This window comes from Zootermopsis nevadensis, unplaced genomic scaffold, assembly GCF_977971745.1.
Source record: "Zootermopsis nevadensis isolate Lab colony 2312 unplaced genomic scaffold, Znev_1.0 Znev_ptg000001l, whole genome shotgun sequence".
In the NCBI taxonomy this organism is placed as follows: Eukaryota; Metazoa; Arthropoda; class Insecta; order Blattodea; family Termopsidae; genus Zootermopsis; species Zootermopsis nevadensis.
The window spans coordinates 5307109-5330208 of record NW_028259133.1 but is presented as its reverse complement, the minus strand read 5'-3'; the positions used below and the strand labels follow the sequence as shown (position 1 = coordinate 5330208).

General features: G+C 37.2%; 3 protein-coding genes across 9 annotated transcripts in view; 1 reads left to right on the top strand and 2 right to left on the bottom strand.

Moving 5' to 3' along the window:
* Positions 1–23100, top strand: part of Ance-3 (angiotensin-converting enzyme Ance-3) — a 183419-nt gene that overhangs the window by 81816 nt on the left and 78503 nt on the right. The window lies entirely within an intron of this gene.
* On the bottom strand, positions 3669–6289 carry LOC110840958 (uncharacterized). Its single transcript, XM_087355632.1, has 2 exons — positions 6133–6289; positions 3669–4687 (listed from the first exon to the last, which is right to left on the bottom strand). Exons 1-2 carry the CDS (start codon positions 6142–6144, stop codon positions 3821–3823), a joined length of 879 nt encoding a protein of 292 aa, XP_087211758.1. The 5' UTR covers positions 6145–6289; the 3' UTR covers positions 3669–3820.
* Positions 15982–21379, bottom strand: LOC110840983 (uncharacterized). Its single transcript, XM_022086293.2, has 2 exons — positions 21280–21379; positions 15982–18291 (listed from the first exon to the last, which is right to left on the bottom strand). The coding sequence occupies exons 1-2, from the start codon at positions 21289–21291 to the stop codon at positions 15982–15984; spliced, it is 2322 nt and encodes a 773-aa protein (XP_021941985.1). The 5' UTR covers positions 21292–21379.

Here is a 23100-nt window from a genome sequence, read left to right as displayed (position 1 = left end):
GTTGAAGATTTTATCAGATGGAGCTGAAAACAGAAAATACAACTTATGTTCAAGCTGTACATTCATAGAGAAATATAAATATTTTCTTTGGCCAAAACTGGACCGATTACAAATCTTCAGGCAGCAGAATATTTCTTCAAAACCTATTTTTCTGAAGATGGCTGTCTTCTGGGTTGTTGCGCTGTGTAGTCCGGCAAATGTTTACCGAAGTTTCAGAGGTCCTTGATGCCTGCATCATCAGGGCGCCCTGAGGTTGGAGGCAGCAAGTATAAATAGCTGATGGACTGTCCCATTGTACTCCCTCTTTTTCTCTAGTATCTGTCGAATGTAGATCGATTATGACGGAACCCACACTGATTATCCCCAATAATTTTAAGGAAATACCACATTTATAAAAACGTGAAACAAATTCCAGTTGACAAAATGTAGGCGAAGTTCTGTAATAAATCTCAGAAGAGAGTGAAAATATCTTCAGCATGTTAAACTCAATATTTGCTAGTGACCGGTTTGCACGGTGCGACAAATCTCAGCTGCTTAATTTCAGTAATTCCAAGCTTCGGCTAGTTTCCCAAAAACACACACATATATGAATTTTATTGAAATACATTTCCACTCTACGTAAATAAATGTGAAACAGCTGTACACAACCAACTGTTTTATGTGCATTTAATACTTTAAATTTATTAAGATTAAAACATTTTGAGGCACACGTCGTGTACAATTTGAGAACCGAATTTCTTCTCGTCGAATTGGTCCGATAATTTATCATGCCTTATCTACAGAATTGGAGTGATGATCGAGAGGATACTTTACCCATAGCTTCATTCTTTGATCTTCTTGCCTTGAATGGACAAATCTGAATGATACATCAGAGGCTGTACTGCTTCTTTATATATTGCTTAAAGTCTCCATTGTAATCTTATTGAAACACAAATATAGATAACTAGTGTTCTTGGCGTTCGTGTTGGAAGACACACAGCAGTCTGATTATTGTTATCGTCATACTGCTCCTAGACTCTGCAACGTGCAGTAGTATGAAGTAAGCAAGGAATCCTCAAGCCCAGAGCTTAGTATGTGGCCTTCTTCTAGAACACGTGAGAAACGGACGGACAAAGCGTCAGTATCAGTTTAGTCTGTATTTATAATTGTGTTACCAGAAACATAGGTTTGAGAGGAACACGTTTTATTAGGAATTTTGTAATTTGATACCAATCATGGAGGAAGGAATTTTGTTTTTAACTCAGCATTGACATGGCTCGTCACTCTGGACAATTTTATGACAATCGTAAATTAAATTATGAATTTCACATGCTTTGACTTGTAGTACGGACAGAAATGAAAGATAATGCCCAATTCAGGTTAAACTGGCAGGCGACCCTTGCACAAAGTCGTGTTAAAGGTCACAGAAATTTTAAGATAATCTCGTAAAATACTTCCTTCCTGATACTTAAAACCCAAAAACCTTTATACAGGCAACAGGTAGTTGCTACATCACTGTTAATCGCACCAACGATTCTGAAGTGTACGCCATTCAGTTGGTACGTCTACAGCTCGCCTTGATCGTTGTTTTAATTGGGGCAGAAGGGGCATCGAGTTTTGGACCTTTCGATCCGTTCTGTTCCTCTAGTGAGGCGTTCGCCCTTTACAGTCCAATGGATCTTGAATCTTACTCCTCTTGGTTTATAATCTGTCAGCAGTTTAATAATGCGGGGTGTTTCGAATCTTTCCACATGACAAATACAGTCAAACATATTACTCTGAATTCTATAATTTAAATTAAATAAATTTAATTAATGTCTAATTTGCGTAATTTATTTAATCGTTTGTTCATTTATCGTCATTCCTATTAATTTTCACTCATGCAGGTTTTTTCATTTGTCTTTGTCTCTGTTAATTGTTCATGTTTTAAACCTGTGTGTTAATGTTAAGCAGCCACAATTTTGTAGAATTTAATTTGTTTTATTTATTGTATTCTAGTCATTACTATTCCTATTGTACCACGCGTATGATCACGTCTATTCGTTATCAATTCTAAATATTTTTACTCAAAGACTGAAATAAGTGTTTCCTAAGTAGTTAAAATATTTGCTTGTTATATAAACTTATAGTATACAGAAATTTTGATTTTAATATGGTGCTTCCCTTTAAAACTCGTTATTACAAAGATTTCTGTCTTCTGGATTGTTTCGCCGTGTAGTCTGGTAGATGTTAACCAACGTTTCAGAGGACATACTGCCTCCGTCGTTAGTAGGCCTGTTCTGTCTGTTATTTTTGCTGATTACTATTTTGCCCTATGAGCCGGGATAGCTCAGTCAGTATAGTGACTAGCTACGGGCTGGACGACCGGGGTTCGATCCCCGACGTGGGCAGAGGATTTTTCCTCTAGCCTCTGCGTCCAGACCGGATCTGGGGCCCACCCAGCCTCCTTTACAATGGGTACCCTGGTCCTTTCCCGGGGGTACAGCCGGCCGGGTCGTGTTGCTAACCACTCACCCCCATCTAGTGCCGAGGTCAAGAATGAGTTGGAGCTATACCGCCTCTCCCCCCAAGCGCCTACATGGCGTATAGTGGGACAAACCTTACTTTACTTTTACTATTTTGCCCTTCTCGTATTATTTCATATATTAACCTCAGTAAGCTGTTTACAATGGAACGAAATTCACAGAATAAAATTATTTTTAAAATTTGCATTTCCATTACACGCAGGTAAGAAGGTAGGCCTAGTAGTTTGTAAATATAACAATGAGAAATTTTTCCATGAACCTCATATTCAACATTTATCTCTGAAATACTAAGTCGAGGTAATGAAGGGCCAAGTTTTATGCAACCCCTGTTCAGATTGATTCAGAAGAACCTCTACCTTACCTAAATAGGGAAAATCATTTCTTAATTAATTGCTTTAAATTTATCAAAGTATACTAAAATATTCCATACATGGACTATAGGTGTTAGAACATAGGTTCAAGCAACTTTAAAAAATGTAATCTTTTATTATTCCATTGTCGCCCTCGGTGGACTAAGTTAAAATTCAGCCTGTAAACGTCTAGCCGTGCAGGTATCAGCGTTGTAGCGCAGAAAAATGCACAGTTTTCAAGGATTAAAAGCACTTAACCTCTCGACAAATTTGTAATCGAATACTTAGGGGTTTACCATTTTGAGAAAGTTTAAAACAAGTAGACACTTTTAAATATACCCCATTTGGGTTAATACTAATTGGAGTCTTAAGGTGTGCATATTACATTAAGCGCTCCATAGACCATAATTTAAAATGCGCAGTTAAACTGTACAAAATAAATTTGGAAATGAACTGATCTGAATAATGAATCTCTGTTGCTACACACGTAATAAATAAACTGCGTTCTCTTCAGTCACAGCTTCTGAGTGACCTAAGCGATGTGCTAGTCCTTGAAGATGGGGAAAACCGAAAGAGTTTATGTGGTTATTTATTTTTGCCTTGATTAAATACAAGAAATAAAAAGTTAAAACTGTGGTTCCACGTATCATGATGAATTTCACTAGGGAAATTACTAGGGAAATTGTCGTAATTTTACTCAGTTCAGGTACTGGACCATTTAACAGTATGAACTGCACAGTTATGACGTCACACAGTTAACTTGCGCATTTTAATTGTTCGCGTATGAAGTATGCAAAAAAATGAACACATTGAATCTGTTACATGAAGTCTTTATTTTCACCACTACTGAATATATGAAAGGAAAGTTGAAAAATGCATAACAAATAGATATTAAATTATTTGATTAATAAGTCCAGCTCATTTGGCCTGAGGGGTTTAAAAAAACTTAAATAAGTTATTTTAGGTTTAGTGGATTTTTCCATAGTGACCCGAATGGTGAATTGGTAGATTATTCCATGAGTGTGAGGGAATATATCCGGGCAAGGGTGCAGAGGGAACTTGTCCCTGATAAGGATAATCCAGATGCCCCGGGTAAAGTTGTGGAACGGGATACTGTGTCTGGGGAATTAGATTTCCGAAAGAGAAAGGAATATTTCCAGTAGGTAGGTATGGATCTGCTTGGTAGACCTGAGGGAAAGTCGCCTCTACAGGGACTTCCACTGGGCAAGGTTCAGACACTGGTACCTGAACTTCAACCGAATAAGGACGATCAACGGGTACCTCGACAGGCACTTCAATTGGGATGTAGACGGGTACCTGAACTTGCACTTCGACAGGGTAGGGTTCAGGGACTGAAACTGGGACCCTGACAGGATATGGCTGAGGTTGAGGGACGGCGACAGGCACTTCAACGGGATAAGGTCTATCGACTGGAACTCTGACTTCAACAGGGTATGGGTCAGGGACCGGGACTTCTTTTACTACAGAATAGGAGGTCTCAACTGGTACAGGCCATTTGATACCAGCGTGATGAGGCTGGTAGATTTCCACGCCTTCGTTGATGATCTGAGGAATCTCATTCCGGACGCCGAAATGTTCGCCCTTGAGTCCATATCCGTGGCTTAGGCCGTGTGGGTATCCGTGTCCGTATCCGTGTCCGTGTCCGTGTCCGTATCCGTGTCCGTATCCGTGTCCATATCTTGGCAGCGACCTCTTTGAAGGGCTGTTTTCTGCAGGTGTTAATTCTGGTTCAGCATTCTCTTCTGTATGTGAGTTCTCTGGTTTGCCATTGACAGAAGCAATGATGGCCAGGGACAGGGCGAGAAAGCACAGCTGTGGAAAAATGAAAGAACATGAATGGTTTATAAGTTATTCTACTTAGTGGTCTTTCTTACAATATAGATTGTTAATTATGATACTATTACAACTACTAGTGCTGTTGTTATTAATTATTATGGCGGTAATAGTAATAAATATATTTAATGCTGCACTAATTCTTTCATTTGATTCGAAGAAAATAAAATTGAGTTTCAAATCAAAGAACATAAGGTTGTAAATGAAGTAAAATAGCAAATTATGACATAAACGGTGATAAGATTAATGCTGTATTGGAAAAAATTTAATTATAAATATTTTGCTTTTAAATATTTTAATATTTCTACGTAAATGAGAACATTTACAATGATTATGGATTTATAACATTCTCCAAATGTTGATGTATATGTTATCTGAATTCGAAAATCAGTAAACAATTTTAAACTTGTGATTTTGCAAATTCAAAGATCATTAATGAATGTATATTTTAGATATATTGACACTCTTAAATATCTGTGAGGAATTCAGGGCGGTAGGATTATTATTTGTGGCTCCACGTAAGGCACTTTCTTTTTCAAATTTCATTTTTTTCTGGTCACTCTTAGCATTGTTTTAGAATATTGAGATAATTTAATGTATAGCAACAAGAGGTCTTTCGTATGAATTCAGAATAATAAATTTATCGACGTCAAATTAGGCGCATAGTTTCTGCGGATCTCGGGTGAGCAGTGGCCTAGCAATCATTGTGACCTTGATATGAGTGTTACAATCAGGTCTGAAGAGTCTGTTACAAAGACGTGGACCTGCTTTTAATATAATTTTTGTGCCGTTGTGCGTGACTGTTATTGGTCTGCCTTTTAAATGGTATATTTTATATTACGTGAAAGTTATTGACGTATTGAACAGCTGACTGTTGAAATATAGACAATAACTATTAAAATTTAGTCAAACCAGGAAATGAAGCAAATTCGACGACAACGATAATGATGATGATGATGATGTTGATGATGTTGATAAAAAATAATAAAAATATAACATTCAGGGAATTCTGATTTATTATCGAGTGAAAATTGTACCTTTTACGTACACTAATTGATTTACAATTAAGTGTCGGATTGAAGGTTGGAAATTAATTTTTAATTTCTTTTATGTTTGTCTTCTTTAAGATTAACAATTCAGATGTAATCCATTGAAATTAGATTAGAACGTAGTGTGTTATATGTAAATTTTTTGGCTGATACTGATTTGAGTCCTAATTCTTCGCTCAAGATGAACGACGCACTTTATGGTATGACCATTTTGGTTACGGAGGTTTGCTGTGTGTGTGTTCCTTTACGAAGTGTGATTTAAAGTTTATAATACAGTTACTACAAGTATTTTAGGATTAAAATCAAATTTTTAATGTCGACACAAGCTTACTCGTGTGATACTGTTATAATTTTCAATAGTGGTTGTTCACTTACCAGTGTCCTCATGTTGCAGTAAGCAGTAGGAAGCTCTGGATAGAAATGACAATGATCATTCAAGAGCCACTTGGTTTATATACTAAAATACTGGACTCGATCTTCAATGACACTTGGTCATAATATCGCTGATAATACATAAATATTTCATTATTTTTACCATTGTATGAGATGAACGTGCTATAAGACATTGCTCTCAACTGTAAACAAACAAACAAATAAAAAAACCAAGGCGACCGCGCATTTCGTCAACAAAAACAAAGGTACTGAGTGTTAACGCGTCAGGTAAAGAGGTAGGAAGACTGACGAGAACCAGAATGTTCTGTAATATTGGCAAAGACTTTAGATTCTATAAACTACATTTGTACTGCCCCATTCGATTAGCGTTATATTTACTGATGTTTAGCGTGCAATTTACACTGGAACTTAAAGTTATATTAAAATAACATCGAAGATTTGTTTAAAGCACCTATAACACACATTTAGTCCTAAATTATGCTGTACGAAGTGCGATCGGATAGTTTCAAGACTGTGTCAATAGAGGGCGAATCGGATGTAGTACGAGCTTCTGCCGCTAGGGTGTGCGGCCTACATTCATAGTGAATCTGTATTCTAGCCGGCATCATCGAATTAGCATTTGTTTCTTAGTTACGGGCGTTTTGGTAGTGCATTACACCGACCCTCCAGCGATTTCGGAATGGCGGATTTTCATGAACAAAGAGTGTGCATCAAATTTTGCCAAAGACTCGCCAAAACGGCTAAGGAAACCTATGAAATGCTAACGCAAGCATTTGGGGAGTCCGCAATGGGTCGTGCACAAACTTTTGTGTGGTATTCACGTTTTAAAAATGGCCGAACCTCTGTCGATGATGACGAGCGTTCTGGACGACCATCTTCGAGCACAACGCCCGAAAATGTTACGAAGATTCGGCAGGCCATTCATGAAGATCGACGTCGTACCATCAACGACTTGTGCGACATTGTTGGGATAGGCTATGGGACCTGTCAGCTGATTCTAAAGGAAGAACTCCACATGCGACGCATCCTGTCGGAGGACCAGAAGCAGAATCGACTTCTCGTTTGTCAGGATCTCAAAGATCTTGCAAGAACCGACCCTAACTTCCTTTCTAAGCTCCGTGTGACTTCTTCCTCTTCCCAAAGATGAAAATTCAGCTAAAGGGAAGGAGATTTGAGACGATAGAAGAGATTCAGGCAGAATCGCAGATGGTGCTTGACAGGCTGACGAAAGATTTCCAGGGATGCTTCCAGGCTTGGCAGCGGCGCTGGGATCGTTGTGTTCACTCCCAGGGAACTACTTCGAGGGTGATGGATGAATTTAATACCTGAGATGAGTGTACGGGTTTTTATAGGCGAAGTCTTGAAACTCTCCGATCGCACCTCGTATTACTTTTTTGCCCCAAGATAAACTTTTGTTGAAATTTAGAGTTTCAAAATCCAGAAAATCTTAGCAAAAGTATGCTTATGTGTGGTGTTAGTCAATTCAAATAGAAATTCAGCTTTACTATGTCTAGCACAGTGCTTTGGGGTACTAGCATTTAAGAAGTAGGCACATTGTGTAAGTAATGTCCATGCTCAAATGTAAGGGCGATTTCTGCACGCCAGAACAATTTAGGTCAATGATTATGAGTTCGGAAAATATTCTTTCCGCTCATAATTACATATTATTCTTTTTCAAAAATTGCGGCACTATGTCATAATTATGTATTTTATTTATTTATTTATTTATTTATTTATTTTTGCATTCTAAGCCATACCGACTAGCAAAGCAAAGACGAAGAGCAAAGGGAGATAATCTTTCTGCAATTCTCTTCAGTATCTACAACATCGACATTTGTGTTCCTAGAGACATTTTTCACGCAATCCATATTGTAAGATTTAAGGTTCTCAAGGCGACGAGTATAAAAATGGCTGTCTTGTGAGTTATTGCGCCGTATAGTCTGGTAAAAGTTTACCGACGTTTCAGGGGTCATTGCTGTCTCCATCATCAGGGCGATGAGTCACTCTTAGTGCTGGTGATGGAGGCAGCATTGACCTCTGAAACGTCGGTAAAATCCTACCAGACTAGACAACCCACAAGACAGCCATTTTCAAAGTCCAATTTCCGAATTACTGCCGTCTGTTTCATTTGTTTTGTTAATGGCATTCAATGACAACGGTAAAATGCCTGAGCTGAATTGATGTTTAATATCAAATCACTCTGTATCTACTGTTTTGTGAATGTGTATTTATATTTTCCCAGAAAATGGTATAATGCATCTCATTTATGGACTTTCAAGTGACAGTGATGATGTTCCAAATAAGTGTTATGAACGTTTGGTATGAAATTTTCTCTCCAAGCCCGGGGGGGGGGGGGACCAAAGTATGAATCCGTGTAGAAATTTTTGGAAATAATAGAGGGTTGTAACTGGGAAAGGATGTTTCTCCCAGACGCATGTTCATAAAAATATTCGTCTTTTTCTTTGTATCTAGAACTCATCCTTACTTTTGTGTCACACTTTTAATTTACGCTTTACATCCACACTTTACACACGGCTTTGGGTTTATAATAATATTATAAAGGAGGGAAAAGTAGTCATTGTGCTTAATTAAGCACGACACAATAAAGACGTGTCTAAAAGACGTATACAAGAATTACTCGGTACTAGATGGACGGAATCTCACACCCCGGCTACTGTAATCTCGGTGTAGGAGACACGGTGTATCTCAGAGTCGGTCAGGACTTCGTCTCTACAGAATAATTCCTACCCTTGATGGGAATCGAACTCTCGTCTTTCAACCTACAGCGTATTCATTGTATTTCCTTAAATCGCCCGGCGCCCCAAGAATAATGTAATTGTATTAATATTTTATTTGAATTAAAATATTCCGATATTGTGATCTAGGGCTATATGCTAGGGGTTGGCGAAATTTTCATTAAGTAATCGGCATTGGAGAACACCCATGCTTCACATAAAATTTTGGTTCTTTTATAAATTCTTTGCTCATAACATTCAGTCATGAGACAATGAATTGTTTTTTCCTTGTTATTCATCGTTTGTTTGTCTAAGATTCTTCGTGTAACTTTAAACATGTATAAAGGATTTCTAGTTGTAACTTTGGTTTCTAGAAATGGGCCTGTACATTATAATTAAATGAAAAATAGCTTGGTTAAATGCACACGTAACTTATATCATTTTATGATATTAATTACTGCAGTTATGAAATTTAAAAGACGTAATTTACAACAAACCTGAATGAAGTTCTCAAGTGGACCAACTATTTTAACCGCTTTTGTGCTTCTAACGTATTAAACCGCTTTACAGAAACCTTTGTTCATTAATGGATTTTATAACAGTATAAGTCAAAATAAATTTATTCCTCCCGGTATCTCGGCAATTAAAGTGTTGTTTTTTTCGTTGGAGATTTTTAAAGTAATGAAACTTCTAACTTGTCATGGAAGCATTTGTAAATATAACATTTTAATAAAGAATTCAGCATAAGAAGGACGAAGGTATCTTGTTGCGTGAAGGGACAGAGAGTAACCAGGTAAAACCTAGACACGAAGATGGGTCTGATATTCAAATCATCTGCCGGAACAAGAATCATTGGTAGAATTTACAACTCCAAATTTTCTTCAAACTCTTCAGAATATTTGGCGATGTTATAAGGAATTATATTTGTAAATTAATACAATTTTTGTGTTTAGCTTCAGTTAATAGGTCTTTAGATTCTGACTACGTTACATTTTCTGAATGATATTACTCAGTCATATTTGTAAGTGGTTATAAAACACAGAACTATTATAGAATTTGTAGGCCTACATTAATGACCTATTCCTATAGAATATTTAGAACGTCTAGCTGCAATAGTTAATTATTTATCACAATCAAACGGAAACCTGATAAACATTATCTCTGTAGCCTTTTTTTAACGTTTTCATAAAAGTTTTACATTTTTCAACCATTTTCAAAATTCAAGTATATCATGCTAATAATAGGGTTATTGTACATCAATCTTTGCATGTTCGCACAACACCCATGTTTGTGTTAATGATAACAGGAAATGGTATGAAGGTGATGTGGTTTTTAATGGCATGATGTTAATACCACATTTCATCAAAATCCGCTGATTAATTCAGGACTTATTAGGGGAGATAACGCATGAACGTATTACCATAAGCAAATGTATCTTTGTAAAATACGAAATTTTTCTAAGAACTATATAATAATTTGATGGGTGTATCTACCTGATTTAAAAACATTCTTGTGCAACTTTATCATTAAGAATCTTGTTACTAATCAAGATCAAAGAATCATTATATTGATTGTAATTTTAGTAATTGTAGATTAGTTTAAATCGATACTGAGTTTTGTTTGAATTTAGTAGAAAACATTTCACGGCTATTTGGAGCAAAGTGTCTATGATGAATAATTTCACGGTCGTACAGACCGCTTTGAAATCTGATAACACTATGAAAGTCAATAACCACGCGTCCTCGAAATTCGATTCGCGGGTTTAGGAATGCAGAACAGAGATTTACAGTAGTTCTGCATGTTCTGACAACACCTTCTGCTGACTGCTGCGTGTCTTAGAAACAACTACGTCCCATCTGAAGGTCTCATTAGCTTTCAAAACGTGATTTTAATTTCGTATTGAAATAAAATGTGATGATTTTACCTCACGTGCGTACGTTGTGTTACAATACTGTCGTTTCTAGGTGGGACATTGTCTCAAGGTCACTGCAGCGTGTGGGACGTATAGTCGATTGTCACTGGAATGGCGTGGCAACTGGGGATATTAGGAAAACGTGTTTAAGCAGAGAAAAACCACTGTCTTACTAGAGCGAAAAAAATTAAGACTCCTGTGGATAGAATTACACAAAACATGGTTTGTCTTACCTGATACAACATCGAATTGCGTTTGGATGACTCCATGGATACAAAGTTCTCAAATCGAGAATTATTGTTAATGTAGTCAGAAAAATTTGAAGTTTGCAAGGGATTGAAAAGAGTTCTGCATCTTGAATTAAGGGAGAAATTAATTATTGGAATATGTAAATTCAGAAGAATGCGTTAAATAAGAATTTATGTATTTTTAGAATTTTTAATTATATATTTGACATGAAAATTTTTAAAGTTATTTATTTCTGAGAACGCAAATATTTTACGTTTTTACGGTGAAAACTCAGCACAGCTTTTTTGTAAACTACATTTTTCTTTACTTTATCTGTTGGCGCCATTATATGTAAGTCTTTTGTAGGACCACGTTCTGAGAAACACATTCTAAAACCATTTCCCCTCTTAAGTCATAGCAACTTCTTTTAAAGGTTGACACTGAAATTTATTATCTTAGGAAAACATAGTTTAAGAGGAAACTGAAAACCTTTAAACTCAAAATGAGTAATTAGGTGGCATAATATTACTTGAATTATCTGAATAAAAGGTTTCTCGTTTTGAATATTCTGATAAACTAATTCCCTGATAACAGATCCCGCAGGTCCAACACCAAAGCCCGCCACCGGCCACGATTCTCAGCCAACTCCATCCCTTTGCCATCCTCACAGCCCTCCTCCCTAAGAACCATCTTGATATTATTCTCCCATCTACTTCTTGTTCTACCTAGTGGTCTTTTCCAGAAGGATTCCGTACCAAAACCCTATATGCACCCCTGCCTCCGCTCCCCCACTCGTGCTACATGTCCAGACCATCAGATCATTCTATATTTCGCTATCCACACTATGCTAAGTGACCTGTACAATTCACGAAGCTCCTCGTAATGCAATATTCTAAATTCCACACTTATTTTATCACTCCTATATGGGCCGGGATAGCTCAGTCAGTATAGTGACTAGCTACGGGCTGGACGACCGGGGTTCGATCCCCGACGGGGGCAGAGGATTTTTCCTCTAGCCTCTGCGTCCAGACCGGCTCTGGGGCCCACCCAGCCTCCTCTACAATGGGTACCGGGGTCCTTTCTCGGGGGTAAAGCCGGCCGGGGCGAGATGCTGACCACTCACCCCCATCTAGTGCCGAGGTCAAGGAAGAGAGGAGCTATACCACCTCTCACCCCAAACGCCTACATGGCGTATAGTGGGACAAACTTTACTTTACTTTACTTTTAGGTCCAAATATCCTCCTGAGTACTTTTTAAACACTTGTAATCCACGTTATTTCTTCAAAGTAAGAGACCATGTTTTACAACCATACAAGACAACAGGCAAAATTATTGTTTATGTCCTGATCTTCAGTGTTTTGGATAGTAAACAAGATGGTAACAGTTTTTAAATTGAATAGAAACAAGCGGTCCCCGAATGTATTTTGCTCTTAATTTCATCATAGACCTCATTTATATTTGTTATTGTTCCCAGATACTTAAATTTTGAAACATTTTCAAATGATGTTACTTATTGATGATATTGGTCCCTTATTACAGCCATGTATTTAGTTTTGTCTACATTTACTTCTAGGCCTATTTCCTTGCTAGCCTGTAAGAGAATTTCTTTTAAAATGGCTGTTATTTATGTTATTCCTTGAATATTTTACCTGAAGTCTCGCCTAATTACGTAATTTTTTTGGAAAACTCGCCGAAAAAAATTTGGTGTTAGAGGTGTTGTTCTAGTAAAGTCTGCTGGTCTTTTATCGTGCTTAGTTTCCGAGCTACTAAATTTACCTGTACTGTTACTCAAAACTCAGTAAAGTTCTCGGAATTTTGACCTTTCTAAAATATCATCCTGGCATCAAAGCATTAGTGTGCGAAGTTTGGTACAAATTCGTCCTACCGTTCTCGAGCTGTAATCGAACACACGTACACACATATATTTCTATATATTTCCCTATTAGATTAATAACGTATTTATTTGTAAGCTGCAGTTACACGTATTCGTGTAATTAAAATATTAAAATTCTTATATGAATATTACATTACGATATATTACGTATTTGTATGGCTACGCCACGAACATCTTATGTAACTACTGTTTACATATCACTAATGTCGAGTATTTCTGCTGTATTCGTTTAATTTATTCAGATGGATCTTTGTAAGCCTGAAATTTACCAAGAATACCTTGGGAGCCTTTAGCGGCTGAAATGTATTGGAAAAGCTAGGGATGAACGTTAAGTGACCTCATGTACTTTACGAACCGTCACATTTATGTGATTGTACGCTGTATCAACTCATCAGTACAATAATATCTGATGCCGCAGTAATGTAAATTAAACGTAGTTACTCTGAAGATGGCTGTCTTCTGGGTTGTTGCGTCGTGTAGTCTGGTAGAAGTTTACCGACGTTTCAGAGGTCCTTGCTTCGGTGAGCCATAGCCCTGATGATGGAAGAAGCAAGGACCTCTGAAACGTTGGTAAAGTTCTACTAGACCAGTGGTATTCAACTTGGGGTACGCGTACCCTCGGGGGGGGGGGGTACGCTAAGACATCTTAGGGGGTACGTGAAATTTAAAAAATATGTATTATTTTATGATAAACACTGAATAATCAGTAATGTAATTTATTTAATTTATTTTAGATGTAGATTATATATTATGTATAACTTGAATTAGACACCAACAAAACACCTTTGGGGGTACGCGAACAAAATGTTGAATACCACTGTACCAGACTATATTACGCAACAACCCAGAAGACAGCCATTTTTATACTCGTCGCCTTGAGAATCTTAAATATTACAACGCTGCTGAAACTTCAAATCCTACGTGGTTAGTTTGTTACAAATTTGGGTCTGAAGTGAATTTGGGATCTAATCGCTTATTGGTTGGATTGTAGTTTAGGTCACATCTCTTCCCTGTGACCCGCTATGGAAATATGTGAAATTATTCATTTAAAATAAAGGTAAACTGATAGTATGTGAGATAAATTTGGATACTATTTCTTACAGATTTCTCCATCATCGCAAAACATACATTTTATAAATTTATTGGTTTTGTTTCCGAATTGGTGAATTATTTCAATTTAAATAAAAGAATCTCTTATTGAACTGTTTCGACACCCCGAATTATATCCTATCAGTTAGTTTGTGTAGTGACCCTCGCCATCAGCTAAATTTAATATTGGAACAATTTCTACATCGTCTGAGTTCGACCTCAGGACCTGAAAATTACACTATTAACACGAGCATGAACGTTTGTGTGTTTTAGTACTGTTGATTTTTGTGACATATTTGTTATTGTTAATTAACAAAGTCGTGACATACAGACAGTTTCTCGCTGACTGATTTTTGCTTTTCTGTGTAGTTTCCTAAAAAATTATGAGTCGCTTGACTAGTTGAGAATATGCCAACATGGCATTCATCGTCTCTTCAGACAAAAACATAGTGACATCGACCTTAACAACTCCGTGGGGACAGAACAGTTTTGATAGTCGGTAAATATTCTCTACAGATAACACAACGTCGTTAAATAACTTGTAACCCGACTATCCGTCTTATCTTCTTTAGACACGTAGTGCAGAAGGAATACTTGATATAATTTCTAAATATTCTCTGCAGTCGATTTGCCGTTGTTAAACAACCTGGATTTTAATAATCTCATTTACTAAGCTGTGACAAACACTTTATATACTCGTTAAATGTTCCCTCTTTTCACAGTGTCATATGTGTTTGGACCTATGATTTCAGTCAATGTAAAATTATAAGCACACCCAACATCACACGTACGAGTACAAGTTATCTTTTGTGAATGAAATATCGTCTTCAGTATTCCATCTTAAGATGATAATGTTGCGTCATATTGTGATGATTATAATTGTTTAATTTTAACCGTCTAATCACAATAAAATATTTTATTAAATATTAAAATATTAAAATATTATTACTACAATTAACATTTAATATTTAAAATATTTAAAATATTAAAATGATGCTCTTTCTATCGAAATGTTCGATTTACAATTAGAGCATCATAATATTTTAATATTTAATAAAATATTTTATTGTGATTAGACGGTTAAAATTAAACAATTATAAAAAATTCCATCTTAAATAAATAAGTCCCATGTTTTTAATAAAATTGTCAATAGTGTTTATTAAAACTTAATTATCTTACTTCATCACGTAGTTCCACGAATGATGAATTATTTTAAGCACGGAAATGAAATAAAGTGAAATATAAGGAACAAGGCAAAATGCGAATATTAAGAACATTGAAGATTGCTGTCTTCTGGGTTGAAGATTTCTGTCTTCTGGGTTGTTGCACCGTGTAGTCTGGTAGATGTCCGCTAACGTTTCAGAGGTCTATGCTACCTCCATCATCGCCCTGATGATGGAGGCAGCAAATACCTCTGAAACGCTGGTAAACTTATATCAGACTACACAGTGCAACAACTCAGAAGACAGCCATCTACGAGGTATTTTTGTCTTCTGTAGTACGCAAAGGATAATTACCATATTCTCAAAATCCTTCGATTGGAGGAAATTGTTAATATTGTTTATATTAATCACACATTTACTATAGATACTTATTATTTCTCTTTATTTAATCTTCAGAAAGAAGAACATTTCATATACATTACATGTCGGCCTTAAAACAGCGTATTTATGACTGGCATTATTTCGGTTAAATATGAAATTACAACAAAGACATGTGAAACAAATAACTTATATGTTATTATATTTTGTCATCTATTTTGTACAAACTCTTAGTTATGACAGTACTCTTACATAGCAATGCAACACATTTACTTCACTACACATGAGAAATTAGCATTTCTCTTAAATTACAGATTCCTTTAGAAGACCAATAACGAGAAGAGAAATGTTTACAATATGAATTCGTGATAAATAAATAAATAAATAAATAATAAATAAATAGTTCAATAAATACTGATTAGCTTGTTATTACTAATGATGTAATGTACGAGGGTATCCCTTGTAACCAAAGTCTGTATGATAAGTCTCTAAGACACAGGGAACGTCCTCTTCGATGGAGTATGTGAGAGGATTTGTATATGATGGATTATAGAATTCTGGGGCAAATGGCCCGAAGGGTCCGCTGATGCCATATCCCGCTTTCTCAGCCGGATATGTTATAAATCTCTCCACATCAAGAGCGAGGGGTTGTACCACGGGGCCACTGTAGTATTTATCAATTTCTATTCCGAAATTTCTCTCCACATCGTGTGGTATGATTTTTTCATATGCGTAAGGAGTAAAATGAGAATTGACATCGAAATCTGATGAATATGCTTGAGGTAATGAAATAGGAAACGTTTTATCAGCAAAGACTTCAACGGTTCTTTCAATTTCGTAAGGGTAAGCGAGTGGTCTGTCAAGTACCACGGGTATGGATTGAGGTACATGGACGGGATACGGCCTGTCGACAGGTACGGGAACTTCCACTGGGTAGGGATCGGGAACTGCGATCTCCTTCTCGACGACGACTGGATATGGTTGAGGTGCGGGTACTTTCTTCTCTACAATAACGGGATATGGCTCAGGAATTGGAATTTGAACCTCCACTGGATAAGGTCGATCGACAGGCAACTCTACTTCAACGGGGTAAGGCTTTGCGACGTAGACTGGGTAAGGTACTTTGATTTCTACTGGGTATGGATCTGGTACTGGGACCTTGGTTTCTATGTAAACAGGGTAGGGTTGAGGATCTGGGATAGGAACTTCAACTTCCACAGGATAAGGGCGGTCTACGGGGACTTGAATGTACACAGGGTATGGGTCAGGATACGGGACCTTGACTTCGACAGGGTATGGACGGTCAATGGGAATCTTAACTTCTACAGGATATGGGTCTGGAACTGGTACCTGGGTCTCGACAATCACTGGGTATGGGTTATCAATGGGAACTTTCACTTCAACAGGGTAAGGTTCTGGGACTGGGATTTTAACAGGGACCGGATATGGTTGAAGTTCAGGGAATGGGACCTTAATTTCAACCGGGTAGGGACGATCAATAGGTACTGGGACTTCTACAGGGTATGGTCTATCAACTGGAACTGTTATTTCTACAGGATAGGGATCGGAAACAGGAATTTTCTTCTCTACGAATACAGGGTATGGACGATCTACTGGTACCTGAACTTCAACGTAGTAGGGGTCAGGGTAAGGAACATTAACTTGTACGGGATATGGATCGGATACAGGTACTTTGACTTCGACAGGGTAAGGCTGCGGGTCAGGGATTAGGATTGGAATTTGGACTGGGTAAGGACGATCAACTGGTACCTGGACTTCGACGGGATATGGATCTGGAACTGGCACATTCACTTCAACTGGATACGGTCTATCGACAGGGACTGGGACTTCTACGAGATATGGAGAAGGAACAGGAATATTGACTTCAACTGGATAAGGACGATCAACTGGAACTTTAACCTCTACTGGATATGGTTCGGGAATGGGAACTTTAACTTCCACGGGGTAAGGATCAGCGACAGGTACTTTCTCTTGAATGATAATGGGACGAGGATCAGGAATGGGAATCGGGACTTCTACAGGATACGGTTGAGGTACTGGAACCTGGACTTCCACCGGGTAAGGTCTGTCAACGAAAACTTCTACTTCAACTGGGTAAGGTTGAGGAACTGGGTAGGGTTCAGGTACTTTTACCTCTACCGGGTAGGGTCTGTCGACTGGGATCTGAATCTCAACAGGATATGGGTCAGGGACAGGAATTTCAATGTGTACTGGTACCTTTGTCTCCACTGGATATGGTACTGGGTATGGTTGAGCTACTGGAACCTCAACAACCACATCTTTCTCCACCAGATATGGTACCAGCACATCCTTTTGAACCTCGTATGGAACTAGGACTTGTTTCTCCACCGTGTAGGGTACAGGCCTTTCAACCAGAACATTTTGCTTAACTCCGATGACGTCAGTTATGCTTCCTCCGGGATGAAATGCTGGACCTGCGCTACCAGGTGCCAAAGCAAAACCGGCGAGATGTTCTGCGATGAATTGATTTCCACCAGCTATGGGGCCCACGCCTCCAAAAATGTGACCAGGAACAAACGTGCGGCTTCCGCTATCAAACAAATGGTCGCCATGGAAGTGACCTCCCCCGATGAAGTGATCATCGCCAATTGAATGAATGCCACCAGAGAACAGATCTCCCAGAAATAAGTGATCATCTTTCACTATCTGCCTCCCATCGGCTAAAGCGATGAGCGCCAAAGTGCAAGTGCTGATGAGAAGCTGTGAAAGAAAAACGAATTTAATTTATGTAAAGGGGAAATTAAGTTAATATTTGGTACGTAACAGCATAATTATTATTTTTATTTTTTGCTATTAACAATAACCAACGGCGATCGTGGAAAAGTTCTGAGGCAGGAAAGTTTCTAGCCCTACTTAATACTTAAAACTAAAACTTTTAATAATGTAACTTCCTGTAGAATGTAAAAATGACAACAGTGATGTCGCGAGAAATCTACGTCTAGCTGTCGGTTTCTTGGTAATAAATCGCGAACCACTGGAGGTAAGAATGTCGAATCTTGCTTGGAGATAGATCGTGCCCGGCTAGTACTTGGAAAAAATAGTGTTATTTTCGTTATTGAGTGGTACTCCTTGTAAGATAAAATGGTTCAGACAGCCCATCACAGGAAATTTTGTACAGCTCGTTCAGGCTTAAGGTAGCCTTTTTATAGAATTTTTTTCCATTTTAATTGCGTAATATTCGCTGTACGCGTGTGCCGAGATGTGATTTGTGATATGCATCATGGAAGATGAAGTGTGATGTATATACTCAATTGTAAGTATTTTCACGACTTGGCGAACACTTCTTCATGAGTCAGTAATTGTTTGACTGTGAAATGTCGTTGGATGAAAATCATTATAGCTTATTTCTGCAACGTATGTGACAGTTTTCCGACATCTATTTTGAAATCTTTTAATTGACTTCACACACGTATTTTGAGAATAAAATATCAAACAGTCTCTGTATCATCATTATCATTAATTCAGTATTGAAATTTAGTTTAGAATTTTACAGATAAGTTGTCTCGTGACGAATATTACATTTTAATAATAAAAATTTTCTACCTGCTCTACAGTACATCGTAAAATATTACTGAAATATTTACTTTAGAAATTCATAGTCACAGAGTAAATAAGTCTTAGTGATAACTTTTACTCTTTCTGTATTTATCCATTGGCTGTAACATTGAATGTACAATAACGTATCAAGTCGTGGAGAGTCAACCCGCCTTTGATGACACAAGGGAGTTTGTTTGCTTAGCAAATACTCATTCTTGTCGTGCAAGCTGAAGGCAGTAAACATCACAGTTTTTGCTTTACAAGAATATTATGAACATGGTTGTGTTATGAAATATTACCTCTGTACTCTGATAGATATTGGTGACGTTTTAGACGAGCCTCCATAATCGCCCTGATGACGGAGGAATTATTCACCTCCGAAACGTTGGTCAATATCTACCAGAGTATGCTGTACAGTATTGTGCCGTGAGAACCTGATATCTCTCCAATGAAGAGCATTACTAGCAAGCCGATATTTTCAACCAATACCAATAATATTTATCAGTTCAGTGGTTTTAGAACAATAAAATTTTTTATGCTTTTTTTTAAAAAAAGACTGTTTCTTTTTATACGCAGTTTTTTATTTACAGGCAAGTGAAATTTATTTTTCAGTAAGAACTGTGTTACAGTAGTAGATGCTTCTGTGATACCAGTAATAAATTATATTTTCATGTAGCATAATCGGAAAACTTCGAACTTCGAGTATTTATCTTGTCACTACCACATTCAAAACGAAACTGGAGACCTTCAAGTCTCCTGTTACAAGGACATTGACCACTTTCCTGGAAGTTAAATCGGGTAAAATATGAAACACTTCATTCAACCCAAACTAGAGTCCTGTTTAATAATGCCGGCACGTAAGAATTTACCTTTGACACTTGTACCATTGACGGCACATGGGAAGTTCTGAAACGGAACTCTTTTGCAAGAAAGTGAAAACTTCTTATAACAGTGGAAATCTGTTCACGGGTAGCAGCTAACCTTCGCATGTTTTACCACAGAGGTCGAGCACTTTGGTTGGACTTAATGTCACATATTTAGCAATGTCGTTAATACGTGTAGCAGAACCTTGCTAGAAACATTTCTGAAGTTAAAAACGCTCCGAGTTCATACACATTTCTTATGATAAACTTCAATTATAGTTTCAATCTGTTATCACATAGGATTTGAGTCTTTCGCTGCTAGTACAATCAATAAAATATTCTCGGGCATTCAGCCGCGTTAACTGGTTACCGTAGTACACCGACGTTTCGGGAACCAACTCTGTTCCCATCATCAGGGTTCTGATACGATTGGATACCTCGGAATTCTCCTGAGTTACACAGGCGACTTCCGAGGTATCCAGTCGTATCGGAACCCTGATGATGGGGACAGAGTTGGTTCCCGAAACGTCGGTGTACTACGGTAACCAGTTAACGCGGCTGATTGACCGAGAAGATTTTATTAACTAGGTTCAGCAAGTTTCAGTTATACCACACGCTAAAATAGGTGAAGACGAGGTGTTGTGGCTTAGATTACAAAGTTATTATCGTCTTTTAGGACAAAATTGACTCGGTAACAAAGATAAAAGTGATACGTTGTGTATGTCTTTCTGTAAACACGCATTTGAAACCTCAAACGCCAAGCTAACGGCTGACAATGCATGTTATTTCTTGCTGATCTAATGGTGCAAGTCAGCATTGAACACATGGGATGACACTCGAATTCATAAATTATTATTTCGTGACACGTATGGATAAAATATAATGGTGAATGGTCAGAACTACTGTTACGTATTCAGAAGTACATCGATTCGAATCCTGACATGGAGAATGATGATTCAGACTAAAATATTTTGTTACTTTTCTTAGTTCGTCCAGACACATCCGCTACAATACCACGACTAATGACTTTTATATACTTTAGAATTTTACATCCGCGTTCATTCTAGCATGTGACGCAGTGTAACTTACGAAATTGAGAAATGTTTCGTTGGTGTACTGAGAAAATTTTTTCTAAATGCATGGAACATGACAATCGATCCTGGCTGTGATGTTCGAATCACGGATTCCGAAAAATCAGTGAAAACGAAAAACCTACAGTCGACAATGATGATGTAGATTATTATTTGAGCTAATAATACACTTCTAGACTAATGTGTTTCCTACTTACCGATAGCCTCATTTCGCCTTGCTTAGAAGACCAATCCTGGATAAAGTTTCTTCTGAAAGTGTTGTCTTTTGATGGATACACATGCGCTTTATATTGTTTCGAATTGACTCTAGTTACGAAGTTTTCATTATAACTTAAGACATACGCGCATAATTAAACACACAAATACAAATGTTTCCCTTCTATGTAAGTACGTGAGAAATTTACAAACATAACTGAATAAGTACGTTCAACTTCAGACATTTTCAGTCGCATCGTTTTCAAAACAATTACATGAAGTAACCAAGGTTATTAATTGGAATTTAAAAATTATAAAGTACGTTCGAGTATGTCTTGAAAGCGTAGCTAATAACTGTGCCGTCTTGATCATTGTTCGGATTCTCAGATATTTATAGAGCTGTAATGGAAGGAATGACAAATGCAAATGAAATTATATATCGGTAAATCTGAAGAGTTGAGATCACTTTAGAGATTCAGGCGTTGGTGAGAGAATAATATTAAAAATGGCCTTATGGAAATAACATATGAAGGTGTGTACTGCGTTCGTATGACTCACATACGGACCAATGGCAAGTTTTTCTGATCATCGTAATTATTTTTTTCTACAAAGGCAGACAATTTACTTATAAACTAAATATCTATTAGATTCTCAAAAAAGGGCTCTGCTCTATGGAATTAGTAGATCTAAAGAAAAATTGCCAGAGATCTCAAAAAATGAAATATGTTTCAGATTTAAATAAAATCATATTCGACAATCGTAACTTAAAACTAACTACCAACATAACTCGTGGCGTCGAAATATTTTGTGCTTCATACAAAATACACTGAACGTCGTTGTCGAGTGGTTAGCACTCCTGTTTCGTATTCGGGTTCAAATCTCCTCCTGGAGCCGCGGATGTTTTTCGTGGTTGTCCTCAACCCCTCCAGAGTAATTCCGGGTTAGTACCTTACATTAGACCACGACCGCTTCCTTCCGGGTCCTTTCAATTCATTATTTACTATTATCTTCTCATTTGACGCTATATAATCTGTGTTACTGAAGAAGCGTAGTTTAATAAACAATAAATAAATAAAACAGATTTCATTGAATTATCACAAAACGTTTACAGTCGTAATCTAAGTTTCAGAAAATTTAAATATGTAGATTGCTGTTCATGGCATATTTGAAGGTAATAGGTCGAGGCCTATCCCATTATATGCCTCGAGGATCTGAGGAAAAACATGCAACCCTAAATAGCAGGTTGTCAGGCTGAGATTCAAATGGTGTACCTACAGAACACTATTCTAGAACCTATTTTATTATTGCTATTTCAAATATGGTCATTATTAACTAATAATCCTATATTTTGTAAGGTTAAAATAGGCCTAAGACCTTTACTGAAATAATAGACAGAATAAAGATAAGAAAATTTACTAAACAATGGATATTATAATATTAAGTCGAAATTTCACTTGGGCTCAGAATTGGACCGGTTGACGGCCTCTTGTGAACACAACAAAAAACCTTTTATTTCCATAAAAAACGGGGAATTTATTCATCAGCTGAGAAACTGTATCTCAGTCGTATCTCGAATTTTCATTTTACATTAATCAATCCGAAACTGTGGTCTCCTCAGTACTGTAACTCCAAATTTATTATTAGGCCAGTCACTGATGAGTAATGATATCACTCAAAGTCCCTGATTAAATGTCTTGTGTGTGTATTAGCTCAGTTACTTTTATTTATAGAATAAATAGGGTTATGGGCTTATGGTATTATAATATTTGTTCCCCTCCCATCTTCGACAAATTTCACGCTCACGTTTAAGACCAGAATGAAAT